The 14900-nt window shown below is 41.3% G+C and overlaps 1 protein-coding gene across 8 annotated transcripts in view; it reads right to left on the bottom strand.

Moving 5' to 3' along the window:
• Positions 1–14900, bottom strand: part of AFF3 (ALF transcription elongation factor 3) — a 572861-nt gene that overhangs the window by 442202 nt on the left and 115759 nt on the right. For 3 of the 8 annotated variants that reach the window (XM_047854478.1, XM_047854479.1, XM_047854480.1), the window contains exons 1-4: positions 13626–13708; positions 2247–2367; positions 684–996; positions 172–554 (exon numbers count right to left, since the gene is read on the bottom strand). In XM_047854478.1, coding sequence (XP_047710434.1) covers positions 172–554; positions 684–996; positions 2247–2367; positions 13626–13687 — 879 coding nt within the window. In that variant the 5' untranslated portion in view covers positions 13688–13708. Of the gene's footprint in view, positions 1–171; positions 997–2246; positions 2368–13625; positions 13709–14900 lie in introns of those variants that run through there. The other 5 variants (XM_047854474.1, XM_047854475.1, XM_047854477.1 and 2 more) reach the window with 2 other exon arrangements.

The following is a 14900-nucleotide window of genomic DNA, read 5'->3' as shown; positions in this document are numbered from 1 at the left end:
TGATAGGAAACCATTATTTATGTGTACATCCTCCTTTAGTGATTGCTACAAATCCTACCATATGGAGTTGTTCACACACTGAAATAAAGAAGCATGGGAGTTTAATTTGTAATCGTCCAGTGGTCACTTAGAACTGCTCAGATGTATGTAGGTGGTATTGAGAAAACTTACCTCTCCTTGCTTGGGGATGCTGAACTTGGACAGCTTGGCCTTGGCTCTGGTGGACTCTGGCTTGGTGGCTGGGACTCCCCTGTATGATGTACAGTGCACACTGGTTTCTGTGGATGACTTAAGCTTTGGAGACTCATCAGGAGCCTGATCTTGGCCGTCCATCGGCCGCACATATGCAGTTGGTTTCTGCTGAACCAGGCTGGGTTTTGAAGCCAGGGATGGAGGAAAGTTCTGAACACAGTGTCCGCTGCTGCTGTGCTTGGCTGCCATAGCAGGTGGCCTTTCCTGGGTCTGAAGACCCACCTCTACATTGCACACTTGCTTGGCTCGTGGCTGCTGTCTGCCAACACCATCTCCAAGCAAGGTCCTGAGAGAGCCTTGTGCTGAGTTGGAAGAAGAAGAAGAAGAGGAAGATGAGGATGAGGGGCTCGACACAGAGTGGTTAGGTTTTTTATTATGGTTCTTTGGGTTAGCAGATCTGTTCAAATCAAGCAACCTGGGTCCGTGCTTACTTGCTCTCTGTTGGCCATCTGATGGTGGGTGCCCAGCCTTCTGCCAGCCCATGGTGCCCCTCTTACTCTGCTGCACGGGGACAGCTGCTGGTGTGGAAGATGCAGTGCTACAGACAGATGAGGGCTGGGTCTGGGCTCTTGAATCTGCAACAAAATGTTCATCGATCTTGTTCACAGGAGCCTGAGGAACCCCAGGTTTGGGAACGCCAACGAGATGACTCTGATTAGATCTATCAGTTAAAAAGTCTTTCATTTCATCGTAATTGCCTAAAGTATTCTGGATCCGGTTGGAGAGCTCATCTCCCTTGTTCGTCTGGAGAAAGAGAAACACACGTACCCTCTTGTTAGAGACAACAGAAACACAGGAAACAACGGAGAGGTGCCATTATTGATCACAGTAGGCTTGTCACATTCAGAATAAGAGTTGGGGCATGACATCAAAACTGTCCTTTGCTGGGGCGCCTGGGTGGCTCAGTCGGTTGAGCATCCGACTTCGGCTAAGGTCATGATCTCATGGTTCGTGAGTTCGAGCCCCGCGTTGGGCTCTGTGCTGACAGCTCAGAGCCTGGAGCCTGCTTCAGATTCTGTGTCCCCCTCTCTCTCCGACCCACCCCTGCTTGTGCTCTGTCTCGGTCTTTCAAAAATGAATAAACATAAAAAAAAAAAAAAAAACCTGTCCTTTGCTAAAGAAGTCCATCCACACTCTGTATCATGCCAGAACCAGGAAGCTGTTAAGAGCCTTAGACTACATCAAAAAGGAATCTATCCTTGGTGGTGTGCTACAGCTAAGGAAATCAGAAAATTTACCACTGTAGCTGCACAAAACAGTCTCAATTAAGACTTTCCAGGATTAGGTTTTCTTTTCTTTTTTATAGTCCCTTTGGAAGCTTTTCTTGAAAATTCAAATTTGGCTCAAATTGTTCTGCTGCCAATTTCTAAATATATAATTATTCTTGTCAGAAACCCAGAGGGACAGGCAAAAGAAGTCAGAGTAAAGCTTAAAATGAACATGGGGCTAAATGTGCAAGAAGCCACCAGCCTAAACTATCCATAGTTCTGTGCAGCCTCAGATATTAGTGAAATCTTGGAAGACCTTTCATTTTGGAAGAGAAGCTGTATCTCTGACCTTTGGTATAAATGAGAAGCAATCCAGCAGCTTTTTTCTCATCACCCTATCAGGTACCCTGATTGCAGCATGACCCATGTGTGGCAAATGTTACCAAACCTCTTTATATTTCCTAATAGCTGAGAAAAAAACATAACAAGTGGCACTGACTTTGAAAATCAATGCAGAAATGAAGTCTATACTATTGATAAAAATCACAGCAAACAGCTCTCACTATTAAGCAAAAGTTATATTTTACTGAGGGAGCAGGCAGTCAAGTCATGTGAACTCAACACCAAGATCTGTGATCTGAAAAGACCTCATTTTGAGCGGCTGAGCTGTCTTCCTGGGCTGACCAGGCAGAGAGCCAGCTGAAGTTCGGTTGGTCGACTCTTCCAATACTGACTGAAAGTAGAGGTGCAAGTGAAGGTGAAGATGAACAACAGAAAACCATCTACCTTGTAGGGTTCACTGAAAAGGGAGTAACTCGAATTAAATGCGCCATCATCCTGCTGAGTTTCCTGATTTCTTCTTTCTCGTTCTTTCCTCCGTAACACATTTCTATCTGGTTCATAGACACTGCATCAGGAGAAAGAAAAGAGAACAACCACATAGGAAAAAGTTAAAGGCTAAAGCCCCGTCAAACATTCCCCTGAGTGCAGAAGTCTGGGTCATGGACAAATGGTGATGATAAGAACATGGATCAGATTAAAGCCAGTCTAATCAAGCAGTATGAGCTTGGGTGTCTGATAATTACATTCTTCAGGAGCAAAAGAAAATCCTTAGGACAAGTTCCAACCAGTACTAGACCTCTCTGCCTGATATGTAAAACAGGAAATATCTAAGCAATTTTGACAGGAGAAGACTGAAAGTAATCTTAAGGCAGACAGTAATTACAGTGATGTGTAAATAGAAATTATGAGCATATTTCCTCTTAAGACATAGCCTCTGAGTGTTATATGGGAATGCTTCTGTTCTTGTCTTTCTTTCTTTTTCTTTTTTTTTCTTTTTTTTTCTTTTTTTTCTTTTTTTTTTTTTTGCATGGCTGTGTTTCTGTAGTGATTCTTTCATTAACTAGCTCCCTAAAGAGCTGTTAAAACTCCATGCTGCAGTGGTTTTCACAGTTATGAGCCTCCTTCTGATCTCTGCTAATCAGTCAAGTCGTCAAACTACTACTGAATCAATTCTTCCTTCTGATATATTTGACACTATCACTCCTAACTATGAAAAATGTGCCAGGAGGAAGGGGTGCAGGCAACGAAGGAAGAGAACGGAAATTGAATTATGGTGTGTCATCAAGGATCTCAGCCTTTTTGTTAAAGAAAATTAATATCTATTCTCCCAAAATACAATTATGAAGTGACCAGACACCAGATAACTGGGAGGACTAAGGGAGTGTTCCTTCCCCCTCATAAGGAGGAAATAAAGGGGCTAATTCAACTAATAATAAGGAAGTGACCCGTTTACTGAAGGAAGGAAATACACGTTTTTTTCAGCTTGGTACATAAAGTAAATCTGGCTCAGTGGAGACAACATACCTGACATGTCCCTCAGAATGAGCACTGTCTTCATTTCCTAGCAGAAGCATTTTAAGTGATCTTGTTCTGCTTAGAGCTCCCACTTGATCTAATGCACAGATGCCTGAGCTGGGAGCCAGGACAACCACCTACTGACTGTGGTTCTCCCATAACCAGCGACATGATGATGGGAAAGCCACACGACCTCTCTGCACCCCAGTGTCTTCATTATAAAACAGGGATGTTTCATGGCATTGTAAGGTTTAAACGTGAAGGTAATCTACAAAATGGCTTTGGAATAGCTTTAGGTGCCCAAACTCCAATGTACTGCTTTTAAATGTTGTTAATAATGAAAGGATCTGTGGGTTCATAGAAATATATGAAAGAGTGAGATCCTGTTTTGTCTAGTTTTGTTTTAGCTGAATTGCTATCTTGAGTATAAGAGAATATTTGTGTCATGTAGCTATAGAGGACACAAATAAAATGATCATAAAATACATATTGCTTATCCTTCTAGCTCTGCCTGGGTGGATAGAATATACTTTAAATTCGCTAAGGGGCAATGCTAAATATGCTTTCAGCAAGGCTGGGAGAACACCTAAGGAATTTCATTTAAATTTAAGATTAGGAAATGTTAAAATACCCAGAACATATCACCTATTAGCATTTTAATTCATCTTTCGTACGTTACCCAAAGTTATTAGATTGGGGAGTCCAACCAGTGACCTTCACATAAACGGAGGCTGCAGCCACAGCCTTACCAAATGAGAGGCTCACAGCTCTGACATTGCGATCACTAAGAACTCTCTGGATGGCTATAGTGATAGTGACTGGCATAAGGAAGGCATAAGATGAAAATGACACTCTTATTCACAGAACCAGGCTTCAAGTTCAAAGAAGAGGCTATGATTGCCCTGCCCTGCTTGTGGACATTCGCAATATGAGACCGCAGCTTTCACAAACATTCCATGGATTTCAAATGGAGACTGCTCTGACAACACATGACTCATGCTGTGGATGGGCATGAAGTGAGCTTTAACCAAGGGGACAAATCGAGTTTTACTATGAACTTGCTAACTTTAGGATCCAAACCAGCATTTGGCAATCAGAAAAATAAGCTTGCATACCATGCACCGTACTTCTTCCCCTCTCCAGCACACACAGGTATCTGCGAAGCACCAACTATGCAGGACTCCATGCACAGAGACTTCCATAAACATGCTTGCTGCCCTCAGGCAAGGTCAAACCAACCAAACACACAAGACTGGCATGATGCATGAAGTGGCCTTATGTAACATGGAGCAGGCAGGTGGTCATTTAGGATGATTTCAGGACTTCTGAGAGGCCCCCATACCCAAAATAATACCTCCTACATCTGCTGGCTGACGACTGAAATTCCACAACTAGAGAGTCATTCCTCTGGCTTAAGATGTCTTCACCCCTGTAAAAAATGTAGACACCACAAGAAGGGGAAACACTTTAACCTGATCAGCCCTTGGTATCTGAATGTGTATGAGTTTGTCAGCATTTTTGCCAAAGGCCAATGGGAAAGGGCACAGGACATCAGGGTCCAAATATGAGGCATGACAAAAAAAAAAAGGAGGGATGATGTAGAATATAGCAATGAAAACAAATTTATAAACACTGCCTACTTTGCAACATGGCTTAGATGTTTAGCATTAGGCTGAAAGCAAAAATCAATTAGGCAGATATCAGACTTACTGTATTTTCCAGGGCCAGGGAGTAAAAATCACTTAAAAATATGGAGAAGTTGGGAGGTGAGAGGCAAGCTGCTCCTCTTTAAACCTGCTTCATTCCCCAATCCATTCAAAGATAACCAAAAGCACTCCAACATGCACACCAGTGCTGGCTAAAGTTCTCTAATGAGGTTCTACCTGCATACCCAGCCTATAGCTTCTACTACTAAGGAAGACTGAACACCCTCAGGACCACATACACATAGTCTACTAATAAAAATGCACTGGCCATTGGAGTGTGTGGGTGACTCAGTTGGTTGAGTCTCTGTCTGACTCTTGATTTCAGCTTAGGGCATGTTCTCATAGTTCATGAGGTTGAGCCTCACATCAGGCTCTGTGCTGATAACATGGAGCCTGCTTGGGATTCATTCTCTCTCTCTCTCTCTCTCTCTCTCTCTCTCTCTCTCTCTCTCTTTCTCTCTCTCCCTCTCTCTGCCCTTCCCCTCACTCTCAAAATAAACAAATAAACAGTTTTTTAAAAATGCACTGGCCATCTTTCACAGGATAGCCATGATGCTTGTGCCATGCAATATCCTCCATGCCACCAGATGAAACCAGAATGATCAAAAATGACAATCATCCCCACCTTCTCCGGAAGAGAGCAAAGGAAACCCAAAAAGAGAGCTAATACGTCTTCAATGCTTTCCCTTTGGTTTCTCTTCCCCAGCCTCCACTGAACATTTATCCCTTCCTAATGGTGACCCTCCTGGTTCCTCATCCTTAACTATAACCACAACCCTTAACCTGTCATGTCAGGCCTAGGAAAATGTCACCTGCTTAATGCAAATGTCATTGTAGAGAAAGTCTGGACTTACATGCCCCATCTTTCTCTAAGTGTCTGAAATTTTATCTCTTTGGTCAACACTAAATGTTTAACTCATAAAGACAGTATCTTCTTGACAGTAAGTCCACCATTCCACTAATTACCAGTGAAATCTCTGTAGGTACTTACAATTCTGGAGAGTGCTTTTCTCTTGATTTCTCACCATTAAAACTTATCCCTCTTCCCTCCTCTGCCATTCAAACGATGTAAAGCCCATGTCATTTGCTTTAGAAGCAAAGGAACCTTTCCCCTGACATGCTGAAAGTCAGGTCATCTTCCCTGGGGATGGTCGACTAAAGTTGTAGAGAATTCTTATTCCTGGCATGCCAATAAATACATTAGACTCAGTAAGAGCTTCGTATCATGAGCTATGTTTTGTTATTGTTGTTGTTACTAGCAGATGGTAAAATCTCTATCATCTGTAAAGTTATTCCTTATTTCTGTGAAAATTGTAAGAATCACATTCCTCAAATGTATGTCACCAAATGTATTTATTTATTTTGTATGAAAGTGGAGGCAGCCAACTGCTACAGTATTATTTATTATATATTGCAAATGCATAACATTCCCAGAAAATGAAGCTTTTTAATCAACTACCTTTAAAAGACTAACTTATTTTTAGAATAAAAAAAATAGCCAGTGAAAAACATAGTAAAAACATTTCTGATCATTGCCCCTTATTTGTTTTTAATCTATAAAATGAGGTAAGTATAGGGTTCAGGGCAAAGCCAATTATGCTGATTAGGGAGGAATAGAAGTCCAAACGTGAAATTATCACCATTTCCAAAATTAATGTATCCTTGATCATGTGATAACAGTATGAAACTGAATAATAGCAATACCTTTGTGTCTGATAGTTTCTCCCTTCCACGGGGCTCAGAACATTTCACACATATGTCCCCTAATTATCCTTACAATGTCCCTTGGAGAAAGACAAGGATGGTAGATATTATTACTAGGCTACCTTTTTTAAAGATCAAGGGACTCAGGATAAGAGTTCAATCACCAAAACAATGTCATAAAGAAGACATCATGTAGAAGGGACAGCAATGTCAATCCATAGAGGAGGGGCTACCCGGGAGCCAAGAGGTGGACACACTTCCTAAACCTTAATGTCTACAAGCCCAGTATTAGAAAACACTGAATGTTTCCCTCACAAAAGCAAAACAGGACAATGAAACATAGGGAATCTACTTTCCATTCAGAAAGAACTAAAATGAGAATTCTGGAATAAAGGCTGGGTTGTTATAATTTTTTATAGTCCCAAAAAACGAAAGACAAACATCAGTTTCTTTCCACAGTACACATGCCAAAAGGATATCCATGTAATACAGAAGAGTGGAATAAAGGACAGGTGAGTGAATTTAAAAATTATAGACTCAAAAGTAAGCCAGCAAAGGCTGCTCATCATTTTCCTCAGATCCTACCCATTCTTTAGCCTGCTCTGGTCTCTGCAGCCTTATTAGAGAGAAAGGTGCTGGAGCTGGGGGGAGCTGCCCCCTCTGCTGAGCTCAAGTTTGACCCAGAAGGCACAGCTGGCCAGGAGGGACTGACTCTCTTCCCTGTAGCACTGATCCATATGCAGCCTGTTCACATTCGAACAATCGCTGCAAACAAACTGCATTTCCCATGGACGAGGCTTTCAGCCAAGGGGATATGTAGCTAATTACACCCCTTGGCTGGAATCATCATAGTGTTTTCTTCTTTAAAAAGAAAAAAAAAAAAAACAAAAAACATTATCCTACCTACTGGTATGTCTCCAGAGTTGCGGTCTGGGAAACAAGTACATTCAAGGGGAAGAGAGGGAACAATCTCTCACCGATCTGAAGAAAGTTATCATGTTCTCCATGGTTAAAAAATATTCTCCTCTTCATACAGCAGAAATACAATTCACTTCAGTCCAAAAGCATTTCCTGAATGCCATGGTGTTAGATGCAGGGGAGACAATTAGGGCTGTGACTGGCCTTTCCTGCTGCTGAGAAGCTAATGATTCAGAAGACAAGAGGGAGAAGAGGGAAGGGCCCCATTCTATAAGGTTTTTTTTTTTTTTTTAGAGAGAGAGAAAGGGAGCATGGATGAGTGGGGGAGGGGGCAAAGGGGGAGAGAGAGAGAGAGAGAGAGAGAGAGAGAGAGAGAGAGAGAATTTTATGCAGGCTCCACACTCAGTGCTGGGCAGGGGTCTATTCTAAGCAGAGAATGCTGACATCGTGTGGCTAGGGCACTGCAGAAGGGAGCACAGGGAATCTGGAGTGCTTCCTGAAAGAGACTCCTTTGAGTTGGGTCTTGAGAAAAGGGCAGGTGGAGGACAGTGAAGGGAAGAAGGGCTTAAAAGTACAAGGTACATAAATTACTATTAAGTGGCCTTTGAGAGGGTTTGGAAGAGGTGACTCTTGCCCTCCCAACACCATCCTACTTCTTTATCCAGCTGGAATTCCACATTTAAAGTTTCATTTGTTTGGTTTGCTCCACTGCTACTCTGTCATTTCTACCTTACCCCAAATAAGTTTATCTGATCCCTTCCTGAAGCAGGTTTGGTTTGGAGTGAATAAATGAAGGGTGGATAAAGGGAAGAATACAGTTTGTATCAGGGCTGGCCTTGAACACCCTGACCACAGAGAAGACAATCTTTTCTTACCAAACCCACCAGGCCCATATTAAATTTTGCTAATAACAACAACTACCCTTTAATACTACATGCAGCCACTGCATGAAACACTTTACATACATTATTTCACTGAGTAGTCTTCAAAACCCCAAGAGACATTATCCCCATCAACCACTGAAGAAACATGAGGCTCTAAGTTTAACTAACTTGTACAAGTCCCATAGCCAGTGAGCGACAATGTTGGGGTCTGAAGCCAGGCAGTCTGGCACCAGAGAATGAATTCTTAGACTATGCTCCACTGGCTCCCCAGGGAACCTACTTACTGACAGACTTTGACAAATGGTATCCCCATCTTTTGCTAGTAACTGCCAGGCAGAAGGGTGTTAATTTTCATATCATGACAATTTGAGTTCATTCTTCTAAGATCTGCTAAGTTTCCTTGGTTGATAAGCATCAACTTTCAGAACTCTTGTAAAACTTACAAAATATAAGTGAGATAAGCAATTCAAATGAGTTACAACTAGCAATTAACTAATACACCAGTCCCTGAACTCTGTATAGTGAATTACTTAAAAATTGTGGAACACCATAATTAGTGCATTGTAATGGCACTAACAAAGACAAGCCGCTTCTGCACTACGGTACTGGACGCTCATCTGTTCTCTACTGACCATTTAGTAAGTCCTAACTCCATTTCTAACTCGGTGGAAATGATAACTGTTCCAAATCTCTCTCGTAAATACCCTCCAGTGAGTTTTTAGAGAGATGACAGATAAATGACAGCTTTGCATTTCCAAGGGTTAAATGCTTTTCCTGAGGGATCTTAAGTCTTGCTGCCATGAGAACAAGTGTCAGGTTCTAATGGAATTGTTCCATTATAAATAAACCAGCAGGTTGTATGATAAGCAGCTTTCAAAGAGGCTTTCCATATAGGATAAACAGAGAAGTTAATCTGAGTTTCTTAACAGGACCTTTTTCCTTTACAATATAAAAGTGCCTTGAGATGAAGCAATTACTCTGATTTACCATCTTCTCCTTGTTAGAATATAAAGATGCAGCAGAGCTTCACAAAAGCAGCAGTAACTTAACCAAATGAGACTCACCTGCAAAGTCCCTACTATGCTATTTCAAAGAGCTCACTTCTAGACAGCAGCAGCACAGAACAGCCATCAATCATGGGTGTCCATTATTAGAAGGATGCTTACTCCCAGGGCTTTTCATGTCAGAGCCAATAGATTACTTTTCCTCCACAAAATACCGTTACTTTTCATTTTCACTGTACAGTATAAGTTTCTAAACTTCAACTCCTAGGAATTTTAATGCCATCTATAAGGAAGAGTCATATTTCACACCATGCCTATGTTTTAACCATGATGCCCTTCCATACAATCTCTGTGTGGCCACTCAGGGTCATGGATGTGATCAGAGGGCAGAAGGGTGGCCAAGTCCTCTTATATAACTTCTTACTATCAGTTGGGTCAGGCTTTTGGACATAGAAAGTCCTGAGACCCTGTACATCAGCCATTAAAAAATGGCCCCTGTTCTTCCTGAATCCAACTGCTCAACTTCTTTTCTTCCCAGAACCACCAATGACATACACTATCTGGTTGAAATGGGATTTCTGAAAAGGAGCAAGAGTTAACTTGAGCCACTTCCATCTGTTGAGCTGAATTAATTTACCTGTGAGGTACAGAACTAGCCCCAGGCTAGAATGAAAACAAACAGAGCTAACTTTAAGGAAAGGAAGAATTAAAGGGATATGCATGTCCTCAAATACCTCCTGATGTCTAAGCAATCTGACAGATCAACCATTAGAGTCTTCCATGTAGGAAACACAAATGGCAACCACTATAATAGACCTATTAATTTATCTGAGAGGGAAAGAGACCTGTTTTGAAGATAAGAAGGACCTATTCTAGTACAGGGCAATTTATGGGCTTAGGTACAAGTCTTGGTGGGTAAAGGGAGGAGGGAAGAGGAATGTATGACAGAAATCCTCAGTATCTGAATGAGAACACAGAACCACTGAGAGGATGGAGCCTCTATGTCACGAGGAAATCAGATCCGGGGCATGAGACCTGGGCTCAGTTCCTCGGTCAAAGAGAAACAGAAGGCAACAGGCAGATGCCCCCTCAACTTCCCATCCTCCAACCTTTCTCACCTCACTGGCCACTTCAGACCTTACACCCTTTCCTTCTCACTGCTCTCGAAGGTGAGTCCTTTCTCCTCCCCAGGCTGACTCTCCTACTTGGACTCTGAAGCCTACTGCCCCCTCCCCACCTTCCCACAGATACCATTTTCTCCTACTTAGTCACCATCTTGGTTTCCACTGGGTTTTGTGTTTTTTTTTTTTTTTTCATCAGCTAATAAACCCATTCAAGGTCCTCCTATCTTCTAAAAAAGAAAATGACACGTTCTCCCTGACCTTCTGTCCTCTTTTTGCTGTTGCTCTCCATCAGGAACCATTTTCTGCAGAGCCATCCACACTTGTCTCTCTCTAATTCCTGGTTTTTCTAAACCCATGTGATCTGGCTCTGCTCTTCACAGCAAGGTCACAACTCCCCCACTAGGCATCCACTCCCCAACCTCCCACACAGCTACCACTGCTTTAGAGAAACTTTGTTCCCTAGAATCTGTGTAAATGTATACTCGTGATTCACCTCCTGGGCTACTCCTGAGTGTGCTGTGCATGTTTCTACTCCTATGCCACTCCTTTAGAATTTGTTGCCACTCAGGGTTGTGGGTAAGACCTTGTGTCTAGGCCTGGTCTCTTCTCATGTGACAGTCTTCCTGGTGATATCATTCATATCCTTCCCTTCAGGTGCCATCTTTATACGGGTGACATGCAAGGCTCTAAGACTTATCCATATCTCTCTTCTCAGCTCCAGAACCAATTATGCAACCATCCACCAGGCTTTCTCAAGTCATGTTTTCCACAGTTACACAGAACCCAGAAAGTCTACACATGGCTCACTGCCACTCCCTGACCCCAGCCTCTGCCTCCATTCTGTTGTTTGTGTTGGTGGATGGCACCACTACCCACATAGCTGTTTGGGTCAGAAATATGAACATCTAGTCAATCCCCAGGTCCTGTCAATATCACTCAAATTTGTCCAAAGGTCTCCTCCAAGCTGCCTCCCCAGTCTAGGCCACCACTGGCTCTCTCTCCTAGCCCACAGAGTGCATCCCAAAGGGTCTCCTGGTTGTTCTTCCTGTCATCTGTTCCTCCACAGTAGAGTGGTGTGCCCTAAAATAGCAGTTTGATCAGTCACTGTTCTGCTCCACCCTCCCTTGGACAGAATCCAAATCTGGCATCCATGCCCTGCAGGGCTTGGTCCCTGTTTCTCTCTCCAGTGTGGGCCCAAATCTCCCCTAATCTCTATACTATGGCCTCTCTTTGAGCCCAGGGATATGTTTGCCACCTGCCTACCTCCTCCTGATCCTGAAGCTCTCAATTTAGTGATGCTTCCTTCTCAGTAACATTCCCTGATGCCTTCAACAGACCCAAGTCCTGACCAGTCCTGACCTTCATGTGTCCTACATAGAACCCTACATTCTGCCCCCAATCACATTTCTTACACGAATTATCTGAATCCTCCATTACATGGTTAGCTCCACAGAGGAGGAACTGTGTCTACTTTCTGTAAAACTGTATTCCCAGAACCTAGAACCCTGCCTAGCACAGAGTAGGCACTGAAAATAATACTCAAAATACTTTAAAAATACACAATAAATGATTTTAAAAATTTTTCCTTATTCCTCATCAAAATTTAATCTGTATACATACCACGATTTGAAAAAACAGAATACAAATCCATTCAGATTCTGGGTCTTAAAATGTTCCTTCTGTTTGTAGAGCATAACAATGGGAATCATATTAATAGTAATAGTGGGCAACTGTTTGGTGCTAGAAAGTGTTAGTATTTTATTATCCCTCTCAACAAACCTGCTATGTAACCCTTATTTATGAAAAACACAGAATTGTAATAAATGAACATGCAAATATAAAAATGAAACAAAATCTGTGTGCCATAAACATTCTTCTCTTCATTTTACAGATAGATGCCTGTCTTCAATGGAGAAATGAGACTTGGAAAATTTAAATGATTTGCCTAAATAGTAACTGTTAGAATCAAATTCTAAGTTCCACAGAAGTCCTGGATATTAAAAAACTGAAGTGTTTTAAAAATATATTTTTTTATTCAAAAAATTTAATTAACACTTACTATAAACAAAACACCAGCTAGACACAAAAATATATCCATGGCCCTGCCTCGACAGAGACTCTCAGGGACATTTCTCTAACTTACCACCGTGAAAGTTCTATAGTCAATTAAGCTTGAGTTAGAGGAAGATGTTAAGAATTTTGAATTATTTGAACTCTATAGTTCTATAATTCATTAGGTGCTAGTGACAGTAAAGATGATTAATTCTAAATATCCATATAACACAGTGTCAGAAAACCAGGGGGTCTTCCTATGGTTGATGTATCATTCACAAGTTCCCAATTTTAATTAGACATGTAATCTATCATACAAATATTTTATTAGATCCCTAGAAGATTAGGCATATTATATATTATGGAGCTGCCTACACATGATGATAATTATCACCATTCTTTAAGAAATGTTGTAAAGGGGACACTCATACATATTCTGACAATATATTTGCTTCATGTTATCTTAAAATGTCTTTATCCCTCCTCCCCTTCTCCTTTCTTCTCTTCCCTCACTCCTTACTGTTTCTATCTCTTTTAATGTTTCCAATATACAACCGTAAATAAGAGAGTAAATCCAATGTCACAGGAAATATAGGCAACTCTGTGGTATTAAGATAAACTTATTGTGAACAAAGCCTAGGAAGAAGGTTCTTCTTCCTCAAAATGTGCCCAGAACAAGGTTGGGCAGTTTGTGGCACATAATAGAAGAAAAGACTGGAGAATAAGCATTTGACTTCGCTCCTCATCTTGGTTCTCTGGCAATTCAAAATCAATTAGCCTCCTGCTGTGTCAGGAGGATTCTATTCTGTGGGTTTCCATCTTGACTGTCCAGCTTTCTGAGTCCCTAGGGGTCTCTTTCCACTAAATATTAGGGTCCACACCTCTCAGAATTAGCTAAGAACAATACCTGACTTACAGTAGGCACTCAGCTACCATTTGTTGCTTGAAGGGATGGATGGCTGAATCACCAGTGTTCATTTTCACTCAACCCCTCTTTCACTGAATAACCAATAAGAAAAAACAATACTGTCAGTAGACTTATCTGGTCTTCTCAGGACAGTAAACATATGCTATGATACATAAAGGCCTTTCAGGTACATTCTGAAAGCAGCAGCCTCAAAGAGTTAATAAAGCTAGGTTTTTTATCAAATAATTTTTTAAATGACTGGCATAAAGAAACATGGAAGTGTCATATTATCCCTTTGGAATTAAAAGTCTACATGCATTAATATAAGATACTGTAATATCTCAATGGGAAATCTACCTGAAAGTTATTGAACTTAAAGCTTTCTTGACTAAAAAGCTAATGATTCAGAGTCAACTTGGAATGATAGTAAAGGGAAGACATGGGGCACCTGGGTGGTGTCCAACTTCAGCTCAGATCATGATCTCACAATTCATGAGTTTGAGCCCCATGTTGGGCTCGTTGCTGTCAGCACAGAGCCAGCTTCAGATCCTCTGTCCTCTTCTCTCTCTACCCCTCCCTGCTCATGCTTTGTCTCTCAAAAATAAATAAACATTAAAGAAAGAAAGAAAGAAAGAAAGAAAGAAAGAAAGAAAGAAAGAAAAGGAAAGACATAGCAAAACCTCCCATTGAACAAGAAGAATACTTCCTACCACTGGGGCTACAACTTCCAAGGATCCTCCACTACTTTCAAAGATATTAATATTGGGCCAAGAATGAGGAGACCCAGGTAAGGTCCAGCCATAGACAGGTTAAGACCTATCTTATGCCTTAGCAGGGTTAATAAAACCAATACATACACTGTTCACTGGTTGTAAGAAGCAAATGAAGTCACGAACGAAGAATTCCTTAAAAATGTTAAAGTGCTCTGCCAAGGTGAAATATTAATGCCTGGAAAGAAGGTGATTAAAATACCCACTATACAGAAAGAAACACCACTCCTTATCCATCACAGGCTGTCATTAAATATTGACTTGACCCAAGGGTTTCATATTTAGGAATATACCATTCATATTTAGGATGTCACTGCAGCATTATTTAAACTGCAAAACAAAAACAAATTTAAAGTCAATTAAGTATCATTCTTTAGAGACTGGTTAAAATTTATGGTATTTTATATAATGGAAGACTATGCCACCATTGGATGGAGGGGATCTAATGTATATGTGCTGCCAAAGTGAGCACAGGAGGGGATCTAATGTAAAGACATGGAAAAATATCTAAGAC

This window comes from Prionailurus viverrinus, chromosome A3, assembly GCF_022837055.1.
Source record: "Prionailurus viverrinus isolate Anna chromosome A3, UM_Priviv_1.0, whole genome shotgun sequence".
Taxonomy (NCBI): Eukaryota; Metazoa; Chordata; class Mammalia; order Carnivora; family Felidae; genus Prionailurus; species Prionailurus viverrinus.
The sequence above is the reverse complement of the archived record's forward strand: the minus strand, read 5'-3'. Positions and strand labels throughout refer to the sequence as shown.